Consider the following 25,563-nt stretch of genomic DNA (forward strand, 5'->3'; position numbering starts at 1 on the left):
GCACAACTCTTCTCCAGGGATCTGTTTGTACTGAGGGTACATCTGATCCCTGCATTGTATTTGGCCAGAGGTTTTGTGGGGAGCTGTGAAGGTCTCCTGCCTGGAGGTGATTGCAAGCTGGGCCATTTGCAAGGTGGTGGTTTCCTGGTTTCAGTGTTGAGGCACCCTGGGATGAAAAGTTACTACTTCCATGGCTAAATTAGATGTGGTACTAAATGCCTGGCTGCCCCTGAAAATGGCATCTGTTTTTTCTTTCCCCTCCGTAACATCTGGTAGAACTGACCCAATGCCTAGTATGAGGCTGCTAGTAGTGTTATTGCAAAGAGCTTAAGTTTACAATGCTGTGCTGGAGTCAGGCAAGTCTACAACTCACATGAGCTGTAGTATTGTTTATAATTTCTCTATTTCTTTGTGGTGCCCAAAGTGTGTGAACACATCTTATTTAATGACTTCGGTCTGCATGGGGACCAGGCAGCTTAATGGGCAAATAAAGAGATTAGTCTTGACATATCTCATTAAGATGTGGTGCACACATTCTTGGTGTGAAAGAAAACTGTCCACTTGCAAAATAATCTGTACATTTGAATCTTGTTAGAACTGGTGTTCTTTATGACTCCCCTCTCATTGAATGTAGGGCAAATTGACACCAGGTGTTCTCAGAGATGGTATAAGATTTGTTTTACGGCATGAGTCCACTGCAGAATTACATCTTGAAAGGTTTTTAATAAAAACTCAGTTATGTGGTGCTGCTTTCCATTCAATTACTTTTTCTCCCCCCACAAGCTAAGATTTGAACCCCAAATGCTCTCCTCCACAAAATGTCTAGTCAGAGCTAGTCCAAGACATTTTGGTGCCTGAGGCAGAGATCAAGATGGTGCCTTCCCCCATCCCATGTGCAAAAACCAGCTACATTGGCAATTGCTTCAGTGCTGGTGATGGGACAGTGGCCTCTACTGTACTAGAGGGCAGCAGTGTAGCTGAGGGGACACAGGGCAGACTGCCCAATACAGCTCTTTTCCCCCCTATCACTCAGCATCTGCTACCTAAGGAAGCTGCTTCTCTCTGCCTAATGATAGGGCTGGCCTTGCGTTTGCATTCTTCTTTATTTGTGTTTTGGGTTTGCCAGTGAAGGGAGGGGAGAGGAGAGAGACTCAATCCTCAGTAGATTCCGTTGAGTTCAAGAGGACCAAGTAAGTGGGCTGCAAGTGGCTGGCAAGAGAGAGGAACTTGTCCTTCTTCCAGAAAACAGGTTATCAGGGTCAGGTTATACCCCTCCAAAATGGTGCCCTGGAGTACACTTCTTTGCTTTCTCTCATTTGCTCCTTTGGGGAAAGATAAAGCACAACACTTAGCGATGCTACCAAGAGAGGGCAAAATTTATCGTCCGTCCCGTCCCCATCCCCCATCAGTTCTGATGGGTCTTAGTGGGTGTCCTTGACCCATGTGTTAAGGGTTTTTTGCTAATTAAGGAATAGCTGCCACTGGGGAATGCAGAAAATGGGTTGGATGGCTGGATGCTCCCTGTGTTGCTGGTGCTTGGGGCTGCATTAATAGGTTTTTGTTCTTGTAGTTTTTCTTGTGGGTTTAAGTGCTAAATAGTCCTCATTCTATCAGAGCCCTGATGTAAAAATTGGGGTTTGGCTTTTGCTGCCCAACTCCCCATGGGACTCTTGAGTCCCCTAAGTCCATGATTGGTCAGAGAAGAATGGATGAAGGCAGGATCCAGTTGAAAGCAAGGCAGATATTTATTTTTCTGTTGCGTTGCAACAGAGTTCCCTCCCCTCCTTCCAAGGAGGGAGAGACCCTGAACAAAAGTGTGCAGGAACCTTTAAAGACTTTTGACACTGCCCAACCCCCTTAGTCAAAGACCACCCCAAAATCATCATACATACATCATAGGAGGTGGTCTACAACAGAAATCCTGTGTGCCAGGATACCTGATAATGGTCACTGATTTCATTACCTAGGCAGCCTGGCCATTCTTTTGCGATGGTTAATACTTTAGTTCCTGAATCCAGGTCACAGGCTCACTTTATTAATACACAAATATGCTCTTAAGACAGGATTTGTAAGCAACAAGACAATGGGAAGACTTTTGCCATTTGCCTCCCTTGCTGCAGAGGAATATTTGAGGTCATTGGGAGAGTCAAAATGGCTTCAGGATTGCTCTCCCATACTATTTCAGACCTATAGTTTATATATTTAGATGTATGTGCATTTATGAATATTTATTCTATATTTGAGACCTTAAAATTCTTAAATAAGAGCCCCAAGTAAATAGTGGAACTGTGTTGCAAGATCACACTTGCACCCGTCGCTCAGAAATTTGCTCTCAAAGGCAAATTCTCCATGATGTCTGTAGCACAAAGCATGGAAAGCTGGTTGGCTGTCTGCTTCCTAGTCTTTTTAATGTTCTTTGCAACTCTGAGGAAGAAATGGGGGAGGGATGAGATTGGTCAAGCACTGAGTCAGCTTTGCCACAGAGACTGCAGGTGACCCTCACCACGTATGGCTTAACAGAGCAACCATGTAGGATATTTTAAAATTATAGCTATACGTCAGCCGGGTGCTTCCTGGCTATGCTGTTCTTAAAACCACGTTGCACCTATTTGCTATTAAATTTCAAAATCGAAAGCCTGTTGAAGAGGTTTATAGGGTGTTGTAGTCTTCTTACAATCAAGCCAATGGGTGGGTTCCTCAAGTGGGGGCACCAAACCTTTAAAGCACATGGCCCCCACAAAGAATCTTGGGAACTGTAGTTTACCTCTCACAGAGCTACAACTCACAGCACCCTGAGCAAACCACAGCTTCCAGGATTCTCTGTGGGAAGTCGTCTGCTTTCAGTGTAAGGTGTTCGCTGTCCCCACTTTACATTTCAATGACTCCTGTGAGTAAGACACTAGTAGGACACTTCAAAATGGCTGCCGTACATTAACTTTTGACGTGAGCTGATTGTTGAATTTTCTGGAGTTCTAAGAACTGAGCTCAAGGCCTTTGTACGTTAAACTTACGATAAATCTCTCCACTTCTATTCATTTCCTGCCTTAATGTGCTATGCTTAAGGAGTAAGCAGAAACTATATTCTCCCAAACTGCTGCCATTTGGAGATTGGGATAAGTAGTCAGTAATAATAATAATAATAATAATAATAATAATAATAATAATAATACAGCTGCTTTAATTCTTCAGTCAGTCTTCGCCTCTGCACATGCATTTTAAACATGGACTGGTGGGGGGGGGGTGTTTAAAAAAAATACCACTACTGAGAGAAAAGCCGTACATATGGCATTAGTGTAAAACTAAAATGCTCAGCTTGTAGTCTTTAGTTAGAGAAAACCTCATTGCGTTAATTTCCTGTTATCACTGAACTAAGCAGAGAAGAGTGAAGCATCGGTTCCTAGTTTCCGGAGTTGAAACATTCTGAGAGAACCATATGTGCCAAATATCTGTGGCCTGGCTTTTAAAAATGTATGCCAGGTTGCTGCTCAGCACAGTAGATAAAAGAAAAAATATAGGGAGTTTAAAAAGAAATTATAGAAACTTTTTTGGGGAGCGCGACTTCCAAGAAAAATGAACTTGTCTTATTCCCGACAGGATAATTCCCTTCAGTATTATTGACAGCTCCTCTAGATTCCGAGATTTGTTTGCTTTACAAGATAACATGTTACTGGGATTTTGATTTTTTTTTTTTTTTGGAAAAAAAAACCTTCATTCTTGGCACTAATCTCAAGTTGCATTCATTATTTGCTTCCATTTATAGCCCACGTGATCCATATTCCAGACTGGTATGAGAAAGAGAAAGCAAAATAAAATTATTGATATTGAAAGGAAGGTCAATACTGTACTGTGCCTCTTTTGTAGGAGGAGGAACAGATAACCACAAAGTAACTCACTAAGATAACAGCTGAACTGGGATCTACCTTTTCCAAGTCTAGCACTTTATTCAATGAAGTAAATATACATTTTCTGTATCTAAGATACGTAGTCTACTGTTCTCTATTTATTTTTTTATTGGAAAAATAGTGAGATCTCCCCCTCTCTCTCAGTATATATAGATCTCTATATAGATATAACTTTAATGAATGATAATAACAACCAGTGCTATTTTTATTGAAAAAGAGGTGCTGGAACTCACCATGAACACCTCCCTTGTTCTCTTATAATGGCAATGGTGCCCACCTGAGAGGTGCCAGAACTGAGTTCTGTTGAGTTCCGGCTGAAAAATGTCATAATAATAATAATAATAATAATAATAATAATAATAATAATAATCTCATCTATACACATACATTATACCCAAGATTCAGTAGGCTTACAATAAATGAAGAGTCCCTAGATCATGGGTGTGTGTCTCTGTTCATCTTGTTATAATTGGCAATTTAATTGAATACCACAGGGTCGTGTCGGAAGTGGTACAAGATATATTCCCTTCTCTTCTCCCTGTGCCCTCTTGAAAAGCCTGGATGTTTGCAGAAATTGTCTTTGCTCATTTCTTCGGAGGGGTTGGAGGGACTTGGAATGGTGAGGAGGAATAGGAGATCCCCTTGGCACAAGTGCTGCTCTGGCCAGCTGCAACCCATAGTTATTACTACTGTGGAAAAGGAAACAGGATGGGGTTGGCAGCAGGAGCACGCCATTAGTGGAAAGGAGCGAAAGTGGCTGAAATGATCTGGGATTTCCTGCCCCAGTAAATGAATAAAGCCGAGTTAACTGTCCCGTATTCCCGATTTGTTTGCAGATTTCGCGTGCGGGGGGGGGGAACCACTCGCGAGTTAGAGCAACGCATTTTTATAACAACAGGAAGCCCAAGATTAGGGAAGTTAAAGCCTTTTTTTGCCATCGGTCCTATTTCTCAAGAGTCTTTCTCAGCCGACATGCTATTAAACCCAGCAGATGAAAGCAAACTTGACCACAGGGGGATTTCAGAGCAAACGGGCCTTGCCGAGGAGATTTCTTATGCCTTCAGATTGTATGGCTGCCTCTTGCTGCCTCTCCTGCATCTGGCAAAGCAAGTGGAAAATGTTCTTGTTGGCTTTTAGTGGGTCACTAGAGAGCAAAATGTTTACATCCTACCCTTTAAAGAGAGGAGGTGGAGGGGAGAGAGAGAGACAGAGAGGTTTCCAGATCCTGTTAATAGATGCAACACAACGCACTTTGGTTAACTGCAAATAGTCTGCATTTGTGAAGAAGGCAAGATTGATGTGCTGTGCTGTGCTGTGTGTTGCAACTCTGTTGTTCACTTCAACTTTCCTTTAAATTCTCCATACTATGCAAAGTTTTACAGAGACACTTTCAAGGATCCACTACCTAAGCACTCCTCCTCATCTTTAGCTCCTGAACATTGCACTGCATTCATTTTCTCTCTATTAGCCTGTCTTGTGTTGGCTTCTGAATCAGAGCGCTTTAGCAAACTAAACTGTTAGGGTTTATTTATTTATATTTACTGAACTTATTAGTTCACCAGTCACCGGAAGCTTTCCAAGCAGCTTGCATTGTAGAAAAATATAGCCACATGCACAACATAGTTAAAAAAGGAGGGGAATCTTATAATACATTAACATTTCAGACATCCTACAACTTAGGGTTCTATCTACTGCTAGGCCTAGTCAGAGCAGGCCTATTGTAGTCACTGGGCATGACTAATTTAGGCCTATTAATTTCATTGGGTCTACTCGATGAGTAGGGCTTAGTTGGCTACAACCCATTAAATATTTTTTCTTTTTAAATGTACAACAGTCTCACAATGAACATGATTGTACACGACTACTTAATAGAGACCAGATGTAGTCTAACCTCTGTGTAAGCTTTTTGCAAGCAAAGCAGGACGAATGATCAATAAACAGGTTGTCTGGAGGTAGGGGTGTGTGTTTAAGTAAGAGTTTGGAAACTAGATTTTCATGCTATAGTGTCCTTTTATTTCCTTTTCCTTTTGGATTCTGTTGCCGTCATCCTTCGAAGCTCCTAATAAGGCTGGTAGCTTTAAAAGAGATTAGCAAGAGATTAACAAAACTGGTGGCTTAAAAAGGGGGGGGGGTCGGGAAATATTGTGAGGAAAGGCCAGCCAAAATGTCCAGTGAAACATTTTCCTGGTGAATAAAAGTGTCAGTGAGAGGATAATGATTCTCAATGCCAAAGGACCAGATATCTCAAGAACGAGGAAAGCGGACTGTTGTGTTGTTGTCAACTTCAAGACTGTTTATATTGTGTTTGCTGATAATACTTGGTGGATCGTCCCCCTCCCTGGGAAAGAAGAAATAGTGGGTGGGGAGAGGCCCTGAGTTTTACTTCTTAAAGTGCCTGGGCCAAAAATGCTCCGTTTTTCATTATCCAGCTGTCGGAAGAGCAGAATTGACATGGACCACTTTTGGGGGTGGGCCTTGGCTGTGGGCTTACCTGGTGACATTGATAGATAGCCATTTTTAAAAAAAATTAAAAAATCCACAGTGCCTCAGGACGACCAGTGTTGCATTGCTCTGGGGCATACTGGAAAATCTTAAGTAATTTAAAATGCTATTACCCAGGGAAGGCTATGGGTGGACTCTGTGGGGATGTTGGAGCCCCAGAGTGCTGGTTGTGGATGGTGAGGCCTGGCAAGGAAAGGGGCTAAATATAGGTTAAACAAGCTGGGCATGTTAGGTATAGTTAGCCCGTTAATTTCCTAGGTAAACCTGGGTTGTATTTTAAGAAATAAATTGTACAGTTAAAGGTTCTCGTGAACCCAAAACCATGTATGGTGTCTCCAGCCATTTTCTTCTGGGGGCAGGGGGTGCTCTGTGTGTGTGTGAGAGAGAGAGAGAGAGAGAGAAAGAAAGAGAGAGAGAGAGATTTTCCCTGCTTGCGGCTTCTCCCCTCAAAATCTCTCCATCCTCCCCCGAGCTGACATTTTGCTTCTGTAAGGTGGATAATGTTGTGGTGCAGATTTGAAGCAAAAAATAAGTTGCAGGTAGAAGGATTAAACGCCCCCTCCTTCCTCCTCCTCCCCATTTTCTCTGTTCAGAATGACATCCTCCCAAAGCTGCTTAGTTCTGTTTTTGGTTACTGTACTTCGGATTCTAATTCGTCTCAAATGCTTTATAAATACCTGATTTTTCACTGTGCTTTCTGGATAATTTCAGTTTTGGCGTGTGAACCGCTTCAAGGTTTTATCACAACCAAGTTGGTATATAAATCATGTTAAATAAATCTCTCTCTCTCTCTCTCTCTCTCTCTCTCTCTCTCTCTGTTGTTAAAAGTTTGGAATTAACTGCCCTAAGACATTTTCTTTGAATTTTCAGAAGTCCCCCCCCCACCGCACTTGCAGATTTTAGAATTGGAGATGATATTTGAAGAGTGGATCATAATTACATTTATTCCACTCCTTCGCCTATTGAACTACCAAAAACTATGGGAGAGGGTTGGAATGTCATCATGAAAAAGAGTGAGTTGAAAATGGAATGGAAATTCATCTCTGCTCTTTTTCCTTTTCAGAAGTGGCACACACATTTCAAAAATGCCTATTTTCAGAACCCCACCCGCTTGGTTTGAAAAATGTAGGTCTGTCTTGTTGTCAAAACACACACAGCTCAGTTGTTGCAATTTTCTGTGGTAGGAGAATGGCCAGGTTCCAGGGGGAGAGTGCAGGAATTGGCCTCTGTTTCACCTGGAAACATTAGCAATCCTGAGGGCAGGAGTCTGGTTATACACAGAAAAATGGAAATGAGCCATTTTGAAGCCAAGCTTCTGGCCAAAATTAGCTTAGAAAGCCGAAGGGGAAAAATCTGTATTTACTCAGTGTACACCTCTAGCATATTGAGCAACCTGACTGAAGATCTATAATGTTATTTATAGGGCTTCAAGACCTATTATTATGAGGTTTTATTATTAGACTTGCTATTTAAGGGTTTAAAGACTTTTGTGTATGTGTAAAGGATGCGTCAGCATTCCGCTATGAAGGCCCGCTATGAACATCATGCTCCCTGTTAGCTAATTTGTGGTTTTAGATTAGGGGGTCAGTGTTACTCCTGAAATGCAAGTGACAGCCATTGCAAGTTAAGCGGTGAGATGAACAGTTACTAACAGCTTGAGTAAATAACCAGGTTTTAACCAGGCACCAAACTGAATAAGGTTCATGCCAAGCAAATATCAGATGGGAGGGCATTCCACAAGTGGGGTGCCATCACAGAGAAGGCCCTGTCCAGTGTCACCAAGTAATGTGTAACACCCAAAGGTAGGACTTTAAGGAGGGACTCCCCACTAGATTTCAGGACACTCAGGGACCAAGGTGACTTCAGTGATCCACTATATTAGATGACTTTAATGATACATTTTACATCCCTGGGTAATACTGGCCAGATCCGATACAATGGGGAAAGAGATTTGCCTGTTACAAAGTGTGTCTCAAGCATCAAATTATTTATTTTAAAAAAGGTGTAGCTTGGGAAGCACTTGATGTCAAACGGCATAGGCAAAAATAGGTTACCTGATGTCATTAGGGCAGGAGGTGAAATGGCATGTGGGTGGCCTTGCCCATGTGTCAGACTTGGTCCTCGGGAGTGAATGGAGATAAGGATCTGGCGCCCCAGCCCAAGCCAGTTCCCCACCTCTGCTTTATGATCATGCTTTTAAATAAGTTTAAAGGATGTTAAGAACCACGGATAGATCTCGCCTCTAAATATAGACTGAAAGGGGCAGCTTATGGTGAACTCTCGGAGCAGATGTTTCTTTCAGTCTCATCAGTAATATTTTCCAACTACTGAAGGACCAGCTGCTTAATTATTTCCTGCTTTAGCCATTCACACTATATCCTAGATTCCATGAATGTGACAGCTATGATGTCAGTTTCCCAACCATCCTTTCACTGCATAGAAACCTATGAACAATGTGTTTTGTGCGCCCATGGTTGTAAGTGCTGTGTAAAGGCAAATGCTGCTTTTTTCTCCAGGGACAGGCTATGGCAGTGGTGTCCAAACTTTTTTCAAAGAGGGCCAGATTTGATGAAGTGAAGGGCTGCGGGGGCCAACCAAAGGGCCGACCAAATTTGTTGACCTTTTTTAAGGATTGAAATTGTTGTTGACCTTTAAACAGACTTTCGACATGCCTGGGCTATCGGTTCAAGGGCCCCCCCTTTCTCGCTCCTGTGCAAAATCGCCCTCTCTTCTCTGGCCTTTGTTAGCAGACAGCCAGGAGAATATGGTGGTCAGAGTGCATATATTTTTTAAGTTGCAGAAGGATGTTGACTAGCTTTCAGAAATCTAGCAGGCAGTTATAAAGAACCATTGTTAGCAACTGAGATAGTAGCGCATAGAGGGTTGTGGGTGTAAGTCAGTCTTGGCCTGTTACAGGGTTCAAGGCCATTTCCCCCAACCCACCCATCAGCTGACGTCACTTGCGATGTCTTATTGTTTCCATTGATGTATTGTACTTTCATTGTACTGTATATTTATTTTGTATTAATATGGTACAATGTTGCCCGCTGCTTTTTTTTGGGGGGGGGGAGGATTTGCACTAAAAAGCGGTATACAAATAAACCAGGCCATATCAAAACCATGCCATCTGATGTGCGGAAGAGCAGCTTAAGTCCTGTGTTGGCTGCATGCCTCTTTCCCTTGCAGGAAACAGGGGTGTGTGGCCAAGCAGCAGGATTTAATGCCCCCAATCCTCAACCAACTAGTGGGCAGTTGATTTAGATTTCAGGGCTTGTTGTTGTTCAGTTGTTCAGTCGTGTCCGACTCTTCGTGACCCCATGGACCAGAGCACGCCAGGCACGCCTATCCTTCACTGCCTCTCACAGTTTGGCCAAACTCATGTTAGTAGCTTCAAGAACACTGTCCAACCATCTCATCCTCTGCCATCCCCTTCTCCTTGTGCCCTCCATCTTTCCCAACATCAGGGTCTTTTCTAGGGAGTCTTCTCTTCTCATGAGGTGGCCAAAGTACTGGAGCCTCAACTTCAGGATCTGTCCTTCTAGGGAGCACTCAGGGCTGATTTCTTTAAGAATGGATAGGTTTGATCTTCTTGCAGTCCATGGGACTCTCAAGAGTCTCCTTCAGCACCATAATTCAAAAGCATCAATTCTTCGGCGATCAGCCTTCTTTATGGTCCAGCTCTCACTTCTGTACATTACTACTGGGAAAACCATAGCTTTAACTATACGGACCTTTGTTGGCAAGGTGATGTATTTGCTTTTTAAGATGCTGTCTAGTGTAAATACGACGTTTAACATGGCTGGAAATATATTGGAGTGTGTAATGGGTTTGACATTAAATCATTCCCCCCTCTCTTATTTTTTGTCTCTTCTAGCCCCCGCTGGTCCAAGCAATTTTCAATGGTGATCCTGATGAGATACGTATGTTGATCTACAAAACAGAAGATGTCAATGCTCTGGTAAGTGACTGTGTCTAATCTCCCCCCCCCCCACCTTGTCTTACGAGATTTGATCAGTGGAAATACTGATTCATATTTTTGGGGGGGAGGCGCAGAGGAACTTTGTCCTTCCAGTCTAGAGGTCTGTTCTCAAGATTTGAGCCCCATCCCCAAAAAAGTACACTTGGGATCATTTTTATACCCTAGTAGCTAATGGGACCAACAGTCAAGAAGGCAGTTTCTGCAGAGAGAAGTGAGGGGCAGATGAGGCCCGTCAATCTGAGAAAGTAGCCTATCTAGGATAAGGAAAACTCTGACCCTCAACCGCTGCTACCTTGCGGGACATCTTTGGGAGAAGAAAAGGCTAAAGAGTAAATTCTACAGAAATCCGGAGTGGAGTCCCTAAGATGGTTGGATGACATCTTGTATGCCTCCTTCTGGCAACTCCTGCAGCCAAGTGGGTGCAAAACATATTGCTGTGCTTTCCTTTGGACCACACCAGCAAGGCTGAGTGGGGTGGAGTGGGGGTCTTGTTGTCTGGGCATGCCAGGACTTCCATACACACTGCCCAGGCTTGCGCACTTTGAAAGGTCACTTCGGTGCTGGCAATGCGACAGTTTGACTTCACCCCCAAAGGCGGACTCCATTGTCTCTTGAGACAGACAGATGCCAAAGACAAGCTATGATAATTCTTCCTTCCCTGCTTTTTTTAAGTGGAGAGATTTATGTAGGAGTGACTTGCCTTTTTAAGTGGAGAGATTTATGTAGGAGTGACTTGCCTTAGGAATAATCCCAAGTAGTATGAAATTCTCCCACTGGTGTTGGCCAGAGAGAGAGACTCAGTTGTTGTACTTAACCAGCAGCTGAAAAATTGTCTGATTTGTTTGTTTTTTTAAGTCATGGTTTTCAAATTCCAAGTCTAGTAACAGCCCTGTTGGGAAGTGTGAGTGGAAGATGAGATGGCCGTTTTTGTCCATTTTCATGTGTCTGGGTCTGACTGTCACCTGTGATCTGTTTTACTGGCTTTCTGCTTTCCTCTTTGTGAGGAATCTTCTGCACAATTTTCCTGAAAGTTCAGTAAAGCAGGGTCGGGGAACTTTTCTGGCCCCTGGCTAATCCCACCCCATGGACCAACTTAGACAGGTGAGTGGGACGATCCAGTTGTTTAAATTCCATGGTGAGGTTCCCAAGTTCTTGGCAGCCAGACCACCACAGAATATTTCAAGCGATGTGAAAAATGGCTGCTGTACCTTTAACCGATGAAGAACTGTTGTACTGTTTAAAACTACAATATAATTGTGGTGTGTCGTTTTGGTTCTTTAGAGTGGCCATTGTCATGTTTGCTGCTTAATGTGCATGGCTGCCCTGGGGAAACTGGAACAGAATTCTATGTTTTCCTCCCTAATCTGCTTACATGGGTTAAAAATATCACTGTATGTGGACATAAAACAGACTTCTCCTTCAGCAACATATTTGATAGGGGTTTGGAAAACCACTTGTTTCATTCATGCAGTTAAGACAGCGATTGCTCCATTTTTCTTACAGAACGTGAGGAGAAATGAGATGCTGGTTTTTCGTTTATGGCATTGTTGATTTCTTATCTATCCACTCGTTGTTGTAAACACACTGTTCCTGCACGTGTCCTCACTGGCCCACTGCCCACAGCTACAAGGAAGTTATAAATTCCTGTTATCGAGTTTTGTAGAGCATTATTGTCTTGTGCCCAACCTAAATAATGCGGACAGTTCAGGGAGCCACCTAAGTAGACTCCCTGATGTTGTGAATTAATTAAACCTAATTAAACCACATCTCATCCTGTATCTTAAAGAACCAATGCTTCATGGCCAGATTAACCTTCCTTATCAATATCACGGACCCAATTTTCTGATCTGTTGTTTTCCCAGTCTGACATAGGCTGCATATGCACCATACCATTAAAACAAAGTATTTCCCTCAAAGAATTCTGGCACTTTAGTTTTCCCCTCACAGAGTTTCAAATCTCAGCAACCTTTTATAACAAACTGCAGTGCCCTGAATTTTATTGTGGGGAGAAATGTGCTTTAAAGGTGCAGAGTCTATGCAAGTTCAAAAAAACATTTTGTGTTTTTGAGAGAACACAAATTAGGTCTTTTGTGTGCATGTAGTGGCTGCTCATTCCGTTTCTTGAATGTGTCAAACTGGCAATGCCCCACTTTGGCATGCTTAACAGTGTATGAAAGGTGCTGAGTTTGAGTCATTTTGATGGAAGCCAACCACCTAAATGCAATTCATGTGTTGGAGCATTCTTGTGATTACTTCCCAACTCGTCATCACAAAATGATTTTTGTTGTTGGCTGTGCCCTGAAAGTTGCCACCTCGACATAGTTTTGTGGATTGTGCCAGCTTTAGGTTTATTTCCCCCAGCCATGACTAGAAAAATTAAAATAATGAATTAGGCATTTAGCTAGTAACCTTAGAGTGTCTCATTCTACAGCTGATTTTAAAAGCGACATAGAGAAATCTCCATTTGGGAAATTCTCTTGGTTTGTTGACACCTTGCTTGCAACAATGGTAGGACTGATTGTCTTTGCACATATTATTGTTCTTATTAAACAGACAGTTAGGCGCAGGGCTAATCAAAGACTTGCCTACCTTTCAGAAGAAGAAAGTGTACAAATGTTGTTTTTCATGAACTGCTTTTCACTACTGTTTATTCTCAGCAAGAAAAATACTCGTTGTGAAGCATCAGTCTTGAGACAGAACAATGAAAAAGTTCAGCGAGGCCAAGAGATAAATTAATCTTGCCTCTTCCTTCAACAACTATATATTTAGCCTTGTTTAATAGCATCTATTGTCTTGTTCGTTTTTTTAAAGGACTGTATACTTGAAACATGGCTCTACTAACAACATTTGCAGTCCTTCCTTCTGTTGTTTTAGAGTTTAGACATTTTTTGTGGGGGGGGGTCATTTATCTGGTGGAATCACCTTCTTATGTTGGAAGAAAAATGTTTGCACTATTTTGGAGATTGTGAGATATTGTAGAGAAGGGGGAAAGCAGCTTCCCAGCTGCCAGGCTTAACTTTTTTGGGTTCTGGTGGATACTGAATGCCTGAAGTTTTGCAACCCTCACAATAAACGTGCACGCACAGAACTGAGTTTATGGAATGAACCATTGACTGCTTGGCCATGGAATAGATTGGACTTTGGGATGATCCAGCAGGATCTTATTTACTGGTTGTCCTTTATAACTTTTGCCTGCTTCTTGGGAGAAAAGCAATGACAAACCTAGACAGCATCTTAAAAAGCAGAGACATCACCTTGCCAACAAAGGTCCATATAGTTAAAGCTATGGTTTTCCCAGTAGTGATGTATGGAAGTGAGAGCTGGACCATAAAGAAGACTGATCGCCGAAGAATTGATGCTTTTGATTTATGGTGCTGGGGGAGACTCTTGAGAGTCCCATGGACTGCAAGAAGACCATACCTATCCATTCTGAAGGAAATCAGCCCTGAGTGCTCACTGGAAGGACAGACCCTGAAGCTGAGGCTCCAATACTTTGGCCACATCATGAGAAGAGAAGACTCCCCGAAAAAGACCCTGCTGTTGGGAAAGATTGAGGGCACAAGGAGAAGGGGATGACAGAGGGCGAGATGGTTGGACAGTGTTCTTGAAGCTACTAACATGAGTTTGACCAAACTCCGGGAGGCAGTGGAAGACAGGAGTGCCTGGCGTGCTCTGGTCCATGGGGTCACGAAGAGTCGGACATGACTAAACAACAACAACAACAACAACAACAACAACATAGTGAGAGCAAGACAGTGTGGCAGACCCAGACATCAATATCTCTTGCTGCTTGTTGTAGGCACCAACTGCTTTCAGGAGAGCCTTTCTCCTTGTACAGCAGGGTTGGCATCAGGTGTGCGTATTGTTGGGTACCAGCTAAGGCCCACACCTCAGCAGGGGACCCACCGCCAACCCCTTGGGCCCCCTGGCTCTGTCATTCCTGCTCCATACAGTTGCTGCCTGCACACCTGTCTCCTCCAAGTGAGTTCACAATAGAAAGAACAAGAAGGAGGAGCAGCAACTTCCACTAATTTTGCCCTCTCCCGAAGGTCCCAAACAGAAGAGGGCAAGCAAATGAGCAGTGGGGACAACAGCAAGGAGGAGCTGGGCTCACTGGGGGGGGGATCTGTTTGAGGGAATCTTGCCCATCTTGCCTCCCCAAACCCTGGAGCTAATACCATTGTCACAAAGGCACCATGCTGTAGAACTTTGCCTAAAACAACTGCAACAAAAGTTTATCCTGAAATCATGCCATCATGCCAGCTTTTCTGGATCAGAACTTGCAGCTGTTTATTCTACCTCCAACCTTGCTTTGCAGCTCAAGATTATTGTGCCAGCATTTGTGTGTCATAAGCGGTTATTTCTCGTCTGCTTACTGCTTTTTCCTTCATAATTACAATTCTGCTATCATAATTATCATTACGTCTAGGTGGAATACAGGTGGAGAGTGAGATGCAGATAATTGCTGAAACCTTTCGGCAAACGCTTGAAATTTTGTGCTCCTGCTAATGCAGATCATTGCTACTTAAAAAATGAGACCCGGTGTGGATGAATGCTAGGAGGCACATGGATATGGAAGCGAAGTCTCCTTTACTTATAGGGAAATACAGTATTCATGATAAATTTAAATATTACTGCTATATTTCCCACAAATCTTACTTTTGTTTCCTTCAATGTAGATCCCGCTTTAAAAATCAATGTGGCCAGGAGGGAACTTTTGAATGTATATTTGCATTTAGTAGCTTTAAACCTTGACAATAAACCAATCTGGTGTGACCAATCAAAAGTTGGTCAGGGGGCAACCTGAATTACAAAATGTAAAAAGCCTATAAAAAAATGCCCCCCCCCCCCGGTTGGATCTCTGACTTCTACAGTTTTAAGTCATATAGTGAAAAGGCTGTATTGTGAGCAAAATATTGCTAACAAACCTGCTGTTCTCCCATCTGCAAAAGTGCAAGAGGCCCCAAAAGAGCAGGTCTGGATTTGATATCAGCCAAAGTTAATGCGAAGGGAAAATGAAGTGAAAGAACATACAAACAAATGCATTATATTAGGAAAATTGCATACAAAAATGTGTATGGTAGGAGAAATGAATTTTCATGAGGCCTTTAAAAAAAATGCCAATTGGTGTGGAAATGTGCATAAAGGTTGGAAAATGAGAAACTGAAACCCAAATTGACAAATTTGCCCATCTCTACAAAAGACCCAATGCTGTCCCAAGAATGCTCTCATGCTCACACTGCATGGAGGATCGAAGGAATTCAGAAGTGGCATGATAGAATTCTCTGTTTTGTGTGCCTAACCTAAAGACCCCTACCCCCTCAAGTCCCAGAGCCAACTCTGTAGGCGGCAGCAATTGCCCCACCTCCACACTTGTGGTGCCATGACTGGAAGCAGTAAAGGGTGAAGCAAAACAAAGTTTACTGACCATCTGCTGGCAATCCCTGTATCTTGAACTGCATTGATGGAGCTTCCCAGGAGTGGCCTTCAGTAGCTACAGCCCACAACCAGCTACAACGGCAGCCCGTAGGCCTTTGGTTAGTAATTCTGTAATGATTATGCCTCTTTTGCTCTTTAGGACACAGAGAAGAGGACCCCTCTTCACGTTGCTGCTTTCCTGGGGGATGCAGAGATAATTCAGCTTCTAATCTTGTCAGGTACGTAGTTCCTGTATCACCATTAGGAAAGTAAAATGGCCACGGGTGTGTGTAGATGTCAGCTGCGTATCACAAACAGGTCATTCATATCTGAGTTTTCTGTGTGCATGTTCAGCACCTTGTCCCATCAGCCATTATATTCCCATCAGTCATAATATTCATTGCTCTTCTCCTGGTCACTGTCCACACAAGTAGGCGGAGCTTGATATTCAGGTTGAGTTTCTTTTGTTCCTCTCCTCAGTCATTTCTTGGTGAGAGGCAGAGCTGGAGGGCCCAGCAGGCTGGGAATTTATCCCTGCTCCGGGTGTGCGAGGCCAAGCGCCACCATTGGCCAGTTGATCCCGCACCCTGGGGAACACTCTTTAATTCCTGCTGCCATTGGCCAATTTGGCGGCAGGAGGACGATCACAGAGGAGGCCTGGGAGCCTGCCCACAAAGCCAGCCACCCAAGAAGGGGCAAACCGACTTCTCCCCTTCTTTTTTTAAAGAGAAAATTCTTTTTAAAAATAAAATTCTCATGGAAGTACACAAGACTTCAAGAGCAAATGTCACCAGCCTTGAGTAACCTGCTCCCCCAATGGACAAAACTGAGGTTTTTGTTTTTCAGGGGGTGGAATGGAGGCAATCTCCATTCCTATGATTCTGTTTTTGAAAAGGGAGGCAGGCCTTTTGGAACTGTGATATTGACCTGACCATGGCTTGCACCAGAGGTAAGACCTCTATATTTACAAAATAAATAAATCTCAGTGTACGCATCGTGATGACAGTCTTCAAGATCACGTGTTGAGATCTTGAGGGAATAGCTCCTTCAAACTGGGTTGTTGAGCTTTGGACGTGCCTTCAGTATGCAGCAGTCGGTAGAAATATGCATGTTTGTATTGTTTGGGATTCCTTACCTTGCTCAAGGTGATTTTCTGAATGATGTGGATACATTTTGGATAGTGATGGGGTGATAGTTGGCCGCCATACCAGATGAAAATGACCCTATTTTCACCTGAGGAGTGTTGCAGGGTATGGACCACACAGCTTAAAAAGGAAAGTGAACCACAGTACAGCTCTACCTGTGCCACCAATAACCCCCTTCACCTGTGACCCAGAGTGCAGACTGCATACAGTACAGCTTTGATGGACCTGGTGGAAACATTGTTTGTATCCAATGGCTAGAATAGGTTGTTGGGGTATTCACTTGACCATCTTGAAAAACCCAGAGTTGGTGCAAAGTCTTTGTTCTGAGCAGTGGTACAAGTAATGTTGGACTTTGAAGTTACTGCTCCTATCTACCACCTCTTTAGGTGGTAATGTACCCGGTATTTTATCTCGGATACTGCAAAATTTGCTAAGTCTGGAGGTCCTCCTCCTCCTCATTCTGCTGAGTCGGCCCTTTCCTCCTCCTCCTCTTCTCCTCTCATTATTTGCTTGTTACCTACGAAGATTAACACCCAAAAGAACCAAGGTCACGAACAACGCTATACCAAACACACAAAGATCATAACCGGCTGATAAAGTAATCTCAATTTCCCATCATTTTTACATATAAACAGATATAATATAAAACTCAAATATAAGAATACATGGGTACAACTATTCAACTGCAAATATATGACATCAACATGTGTCAATATGTATCACGAGATCCACATAAAACAGATCAAGGTCCCAAGGCAGACAAAAGTCAAGCATAGATGTGATAATTATAGTCTTGCCAGTCTGCAACATGAAAGTTGCCACAGAGGAGTGTGATAGATATTGTGGAGCATGACGCAGGTTGTAGAGGCTGGCGATGGCACTGTAGTCTCGCCGCTCCAAAGGGTATATTTGCAGTTGAATAGTTGTAGCCATGTATTATTATGTTTAAGTTCTATATTATATCTGTTTATATGTAAAAATGATGGGAAATTGAGATTACTTTATCAGCCGGTTACGATCTTTGCGTGTTTGTTACCTACGAAGGTCTTGTCCTGCCTGGGCTACGCAATCTTTATTTGAGATCCTTTAGTTCGTGGTGAGAATCCTCCAGTCCTCAGGCCTAACGAGGCCTGCCAAGCCTTCTGAATTGGCTTGCAATAGTGTTTTGGCCAAGCCACACCAACTTGTACTGCTCCTAATGCCACCAGGCATCCCTCAGCAAGGCAACTTTTAAGTTCAGACCCTTCGAAGCCTTGGTGGTAATTAGAAACACTGGTGTCAGTGCAGGTGCAGGAGGCAGGACTTTACATCAGATACGGGGTCTTCTTCCACGCGGACATGACGCATGTATTAGCATGGAATTGTTTGTCTCACACTGTTTGTACCACCATGGCTTGGATTTGAAGATGTGGATGACATCTAAGCCTTGGAGACAGTGAAGCCGGCAGCTGTTGTACCAGTACGATCTGTGGGGATCAGATGTGCAATGCAGAAATACAACACAAGGGCCATGTTTTCTTTACTGAAGGTGTTAGAAACATTATTTTCCCTCCCTGTCAAATCCTTTGCACAGAAATAAAGGGACATGTGGGAAAGCCTTTTGACAATTAGTGCTGGTCTTAAACATTTGCTATTAGACTTCATAAAACATGTTTAAATGTGTAGTGTCTTTGGCAATGTACAACATTTCCTGTTTCTTAAAAGCTTTAATTTTTAAACAGTATCTTTCATGATACAATTACACCGGGATTATCTGCAAAGTTTAAAGACAATCTCTATCTGCTTTATTAAAAAAAAATATTCCAGCTGTTGCTACTTCATCAATGAGCCTAGCTGCAAAAATGGACTGGAAGGGCATGAAGTGACAGAAACATAAATTTTGAGAAACGTTAGAAAAGAATTCAGCAACTATGAAATTGGTGGAGCACCCAGGATGTGTTGTGTTCTTTAAAGGATTTTGACACACACACACGTAAATGAACAGTATGTGTTGTCGTCTGTTATTCCTAGTAACATAGGAATAAATGCTAAAATGCTCAAAATTATAAGCAGAAGACTGATCTTGAATGTCAGAGAGTCACACACCTACATTATAGTTATTGTTTAAATTACTGCAATATTCGAAAACAGAAAGATCTCATAAGACTCATGTCAGATCCTACCAACACAAACACCCGCAAAAGTCTGGAAGCAAATAAATTACAGCTGTAAAATAATAACCAAATATAATAATTTACAGAAACTTGTAAAATATACAGGCGAATCAGAGTAGACTTCTGAAAAACTATTATCAGTTGTAACTTCTATTTGCTTGCCTCTTGCAATATATCCCCCCCTTCCCCTGCCTGCTTTCTTTACTGTCAGAAATGCAGTGGGAATATTAAGGAGCACAACTAGCTCACATTGTCTGGTTCTCCTAATGGCTGGCCCGAAGTACGCAGCAGGATACTTATTCTTGGCTTGATTTGTGGCAGGAGGGGGGTGGATCAAGTGCGGGCTGCACCATGTGCTTACAAAGGGTGGCCAACTCAACTGTGAGCCTGCTGGGGAAGGTTCTTATTTGACCTTTTAAGTCAGGGGTCAGCAATCTTTTTCAGCCTTGAGCCGGTCCACTGTCCCTCAGACCTTGTGGGGGGGGCGGACTATATTTTGGAGAGAAAAAATGAATGAATTCCTATGCCCCACAAATAACCCAGAGATGCATTTTAAATAAAAGCACACATTCTACTCATGTAAAAACACGCTGATTCCCGGACCATCCGTGGGCTAGGTTGCCTACCCCTGCTTTAAGTACAAGTAAACAGAAATCCAGGACAGATGGGAAAAGGGGGCAGTTAATCGCATCTTCATGTCATTTGTGAACTGGCACTTAGCCAGTTATGACTAGTGATGTTATATTCTCGAGTAATGACAATATTATAGAATTTTCATTTGAAATAGGAGAATATTCATGCTAATGCATTGAAAATGGCATGATTAGTTAATATACATGTTTATTCATGGGTAAACATGTTCGGATGGCAACCAAAAACTGTACAGATACTTTTATTCAATGGGGCAATGCAGTGAATTCACATTCCTTGATTTTTTGCACCAAACTTGAAATTGAAAATTCAACGTGAATGACTCACGTTAATCACTAAGCCTGCCACTAACCATATATTTACCATCAACTTTGAATTCTAATTATGTTGTGTATGTATGAAATGTAGCTTTTAAAGTAAAAGGAATATAAAAAAAAAATCAGGTCCGCTATATGAGTACGTTCTTTAATAAGCATTTGATGCTTTTGAATTATGGTGCTGGAGGAGACTCTTGAGAGACCCATGGACTGCAAGAAGATCAAACCTATCCATTCTGAAGGAAATCAATATTTTGGCCACCTCATGAGAAGAGAAGACTCCCTGGAAAAGACCCTGCTGTTGGGAAAGATTGAGGGCAAAAGGAGAAGGGGATGACAGAGGATGAGATGGTTGGACAGTGGTCTCGAAGCTACCAATATGAGTCTGACCAAACTGCGGGAGGCAGTGGAAGACAGGAGTGCCTGGTGTGCTCTGGTCCATGGGGTCACGAAGAGTCGGACACAACTAAACAACAACATGGCACAGTATTTTCAGTGCAACACTAAGAAAATCAATATAAAGTTTGAAATAAATTTCCAGAAAATAAAACACAAATAATGACAATATTATCACCTCACAACACTTACGACACTGGATCCCTACCACACTGCCCCCCCCCCCCAAAAAAGGATTCAGAATGTTGAGGATGAGATTTCTCTTGGCCGAGGCAATCTCTGCAGCATCCTGCATCCTGTTACATGAGGCTGGAATCTGAACCTTCAAGCTGAGATCTGTGCCGTCACATGATTCTAGCACCACACAAGTTAATATAACATAAGAAGGGCCTGCTTGATCATACCAATGGCCCATCTAGTCCTGCATCCTGTTTTCACAGTGGCCAGTCAGATGCCTGAGGGAAACCTGCAAGCAGGACCCGAGCATTGTTGTTGTTGTTGTTGTTGATGATGATGATATTTATTGAATTTATATACTGCCCTATACCTGGGGGTCTCAGGGGGGTTCACAGAATAAAATCAAGATATAAACCACAAAATACATAATAAAAATAAAAATGACAACCCAGTAAAACCCCCCCCGGCAAATCCCCCACATTTTAAAAGGGCATAGGGTGTAAATCAAATCATCCAGAGGCCTGGTTAAAAAGGAACGTTTTTGCCTGGCACCTAACAATGTATAATGAAGGCGCCAGGTGAGCTTCCCTGGGGAGAGCATTCCACAGATGGGGAGCCACTGCAGAGAAGGCCCATTCTCGTGTTGCCACCCTCCGGCCCTCTTGAGGAGGAGACACACAAAGGAAGGCCTCAAAGTTGACCTCAGGGTCCGGGGAGGTTCATATGGGAAGATGCAGTCCTGGAGGTATTGCGGTCCTGAGCCGTTTAAGGCTTCATAGGTCAAAAGCAGCACTTTGAATTGGGCCTGGAAACTAACTGGTAGCCAGTGCAGTCGGACCAGGATCGGTGTAATATACTCAAACAGTCTTCCTCCTCTCATCCTGTGGTTTCCAGGAACTGGTATTCAGGAACTGGAAATTGTCAGGCATTGAACCTGGGATCTCTTGCGTGAAACGCACATCTTCTGCCACTTAGCCGTACATATAGATGGGACTTAAAAAACAAACAAACCCTCTCTTCCTGCCCTACATCATTTCACTCCAACTAGGCCATAGAAGACCCTCAGACAGCATAAACTCACATAGCCATAGTGACTTCATTTTCACAGTGCCATTTCAACACAACTGGCCGCAGGTCTTCTACTTTACCCCTGAATAATTTTTCTTTTAATGGTAACCTAGAGGCCCATTCCTGACATGTCTCAGTGCACAGGACATATGCTTTATTCATTAGATGCTATGTTTATTTGTACTGCCACCAGTTCATGTGCCACAAGTCTAACTATGAACATATTTCACAGAATGTCTCTCCTGAGCCTTGTATGAAATTCAATGGGCTGATTCTTTTTGCAGCATCTAGCCCCGCTGACAACATTGCTACTGGTTGTAAATCTTTCTTGCGCTCCCTTTAAATTAAAAAACAAAAGATGCAGAGAGTTATGCCGCCTGCTGTTCACACCTGCCACATTCATCCAATTCCAAGCTTTCTAAAGCACGGTCGAAAACATAAGCCTAAAAAGAAAGAAAGAAATTTGACTGCAGCTTTGATAGAGAGGGCTTTGCTTCTCATCTAACAGGTTGCTGCAGCAAATAAATTTTGAAGTCATATAACCTTGGTGGTATTCCAAAGGGGCATGAGCAGCAATGTGCTGTGTGAGAAATAATACTTCAGAGATTATTATTTTTAAAAAACGGCAGCCAGGAAACACACGGAGAATATATAGCATCAATCCCAGCTCTATTTTGCACAAGGCCTCATAAAACACGATTGTGCCATATTTCTTGCTTACAAAGGAGCTGAATAATTCAGGCCCGAATTCCATACAGAGCTCTGCATAATAATAATAATAATAATAATAATAATAATAATAATAATAATAATAATAATTTATTTATTTATTTATACCCCCACCCATCTGGCTGGGTTTCCCCAGCCACTCTTGCCAAAGTTGCTGGTTAAAAATTGTGGAACCCCCTCCCCCAGAATTATGTTTGAAATAATATTTATTACGTTTCTGATCCTTATGCGTTTGAAAACATGTCTAAAGAAATGAAGGCCTCTTACTTAATTATCTACAGTAAGATATTGGGCAAATATAATCCCCACATATTGAAAGTACATATTATCTATTTTTTGATACCCACTGCACAACACCCACCACACATTAGAAGGCGCTAGAGTTTTAAGAAGGCTAATATTAACTTGTGTAGAGGGTGGCATTGCAGCAATGGGCTCCGCCCTCCATAGGATGCATGCGGAGTAGAGGGCATGTATGCAGAGAAAACTCTGGGAAACTGCAGAAGTCAGGAGTGGCATGTTAGTCATGTTTAATGTTTGAAAAGGGCTCCTGTTCTTCTCCAACAGCCTCCTGGAAGTTAACTTGGTGCAGCAGCCAACGGCCAGTTCATAAGCTGCTTCCTGATGTCAGTTTCCTCTCACGCAAGCAGTGAGCAACATTACAAATGGACACTCGCAGGTTTTGGCTGCAGCAGCTATACTGATCAATGAGCTTCACGGTGGTGCTGAATGAATGAAGTTGTTGTGCCTGACATCCACATGTTCCCCACTCACTTATTACTCTATCCATGCATGTAGACTCCTTGTGTGAAAGGAACATTTTTTAAAAGCTTAAGGCAGGACTGCAGAACCTTTGTGTCCTTCCAGATGCGATTGGAGTCCTGTTCTCATCAGCCCTAGCCAGCCTGACCAGTAGTCAAGGACGACAAGGAGTTGTAATTCAGCAGTTTCTGGAGGACATCATATTGTATGCCCTGGAGGATTGTGGACACCCAAGTTCAGATTCTTACTCAGCCATGAAGATCTGCAGATAACCTTGGACCCATCAACTACCATCAGCCACTGCCATCATGGCCAATGGTCAGGGATGTTGGAAGTTGTAGTCCAGCTACATTTGAAGTGCCACAGGATCTCCATCCCTCCTGTAGCCCAATATCAACTTCTCCAATGGGTGGTATCAGCAGCTCTCTTCAGGACTGATTATCGTCTTCCAAAGCAACTACTCTATTCCGAACTTTAAAATGGGAAGCGTAATGCCGGTGGTTAACAAAAGAGGTTTAAAGACTGTCTCAAGGCAGATCTTTAAAAAATGTAGTATAAACAACAACAATTGGGAAACACTTGCCTGCGAGCGCTCCAATTTGAGAACAGCCTTTACCAAAGGTGTCATGGGCTTTGAAGACAATGGAACTCAGGATGCAAGGGAGAAATGTGCTAAGAGGAAGGCACGCTTGTCAAATCAACACCGTGATCAACTCCTGCCTGGTAACCAATGTCCTTACTGTGTAGAAGGACGTGTGGGTCCAGAATTGGCCTCCACAGTCACTTACGGACTCATTGTTAAAACCGTGTTTATGGAAAGAGGAAGAAGAGTGAGCTACAGCTCTGCTCCAAAGTAATCAAAATTACTTTGCAGAAATCCAGAGGATGGAGAACAGATTCAACTGCTTGCTGCTACTGTACTTGAGTTCAGTCCACCCTGTCCCAAGAGCAACCCACGCTGTGAATGTGGGACTTAGTAGCTCAAACTCTTAACATCCAATGAGGATGGCTTTGCTATACTAAGCGGTCTCTCTTGTGGAAACTAATCGTGTAAAGTAGTCATGCATGTCAGTAGTGCAAAGCAGCAGTAGCTCTGCTTCTTCTCTTGAAAGCCGTTCATGAACAAACATTGCGAAGTCAGACGAAAAGGCATGGTTTATGACTGCAACTATCCTGTCATTGCTACATCCTTTGTTTGCATTATTGTGGCAAATCCTGGGCTTGCTCATAACAAAAGCACGCAGAAACAGAAGAGAGGTGCAAGTCTCGAGTGAATTCACAAGGAAACCACTGTGGAATATCAGTTGCATAGCCTGGTGTCAGGGAGCTGCACTCCACTGCCAGACAGAGTCTGGGTGGGTACAGGCAGCCCCAGCCACTCCTAGCCAGTGATACGTCTCCCAGCGAGTCTTCCAGCACCTCCCTTGGGGAGGAGGAGTTATCCTCAGGCAGCCAGGTGGAGCGCGGGCTCCAGGATGTTGCTCAGAGATGCCACTTCCGTCGCCTGAACTGCGCAGAGGGGTCAAAAGACCGGGAAGACGGCCTTTTAGGATGCCGAAATTCCTATGCTGGGGTCGCAGCCGGAGACAGGCACTTCCGGATTCTTCTAGCGACTAGGCAGCCATGTTTTTCAGTAGCTCCACACTGTAAATAGCTTGCAAAATAAAAAAAAGCCAGTTAAAGACAAAACAGACTTTGTCTTTACACGTGAGCAACCGCTTCGCGGACCTGACACCTGGGCTAAAGTTTCCTGCAAGCCTAGTAAAGAGATTTTATAAATATTAACCTTCAAAACGGTAATAGCCCTATGGAGACATAACCACAGTTATGAATGTCTAAGACATGGTTGCCTACAAAGCAGACTCACTTACTTTCAATAATAATACTCTTACGGGCTTTCAGATCAGCACCTGAACTTCCCACAGGAATGCTTTTCTGCTGTCATCTGGAAGAGAGTGTGAGCAACAGAGGCAGATAGTGGTGGAAATACTTGAAGATATATTTTGGGTTGTTGTGCCCACGTCCTGCTTGAGGACTTCTCAAAGGCTGCTGTATAAACTGGACCAGATGAGTTTGGGGGCTGATATAGCAAGACTTTTCTCACGTGCCTATGACTTCTGTTCTGTTCTTGCTTTAAGTGTTCAGTTGTTCATTCCTGAAACATACAGCGAAGATAAAACACATCCAAGCACACCCAGTGATAAATAGATCTTCTGAATTTTAAAACTCTTACTTAAACAGCCTTGTTAAATGGGCCACGTTCCTCTGGGGAAATTAAATTAATGAATCTAAGTTTGTCATGTCCATTAACTTCTAAGGAGTCTTGGTAGAACAAGTGTTAACTACCACCCATAGGATGTGTCC

General features: G+C 43.0%; 1 protein-coding gene across 6 annotated transcripts in view; it reads left to right on the forward strand.

Moving 5' to 3' along the window:
* The window catches only part of ANKRD44 (ankyrin repeat domain 44), a 136,753-nt gene that overhangs the window by 48,253 nt on the left and 62,937 nt on the right, over positions 1–25,563 (forward strand). For all 6 annotated transcript variants that reach the window (XM_033168818.1, XM_033168824.1, XM_033168793.1 and 3 more), the window contains exons 2-3: positions 10,279–10,362; positions 15,962–16,040. In XM_033168818.1, coding sequence (XP_033024709.1) covers positions 10,279–10,362; positions 15,962–16,040 — 163 coding nt within the window. The remainder of the gene's footprint in view (positions 1–10,278; positions 10,363–15,961; positions 16,041–25,563) is intronic.

This window comes from Lacerta agilis, chromosome 1 (genome assembly GCF_009819535.1).
Source record: "Lacerta agilis isolate rLacAgi1 chromosome 1, rLacAgi1.pri, whole genome shotgun sequence".
Lineage (NCBI taxonomy): Eukaryota > Metazoa > Chordata > Lepidosauria > Squamata > Lacertidae > Lacerta > Lacerta agilis.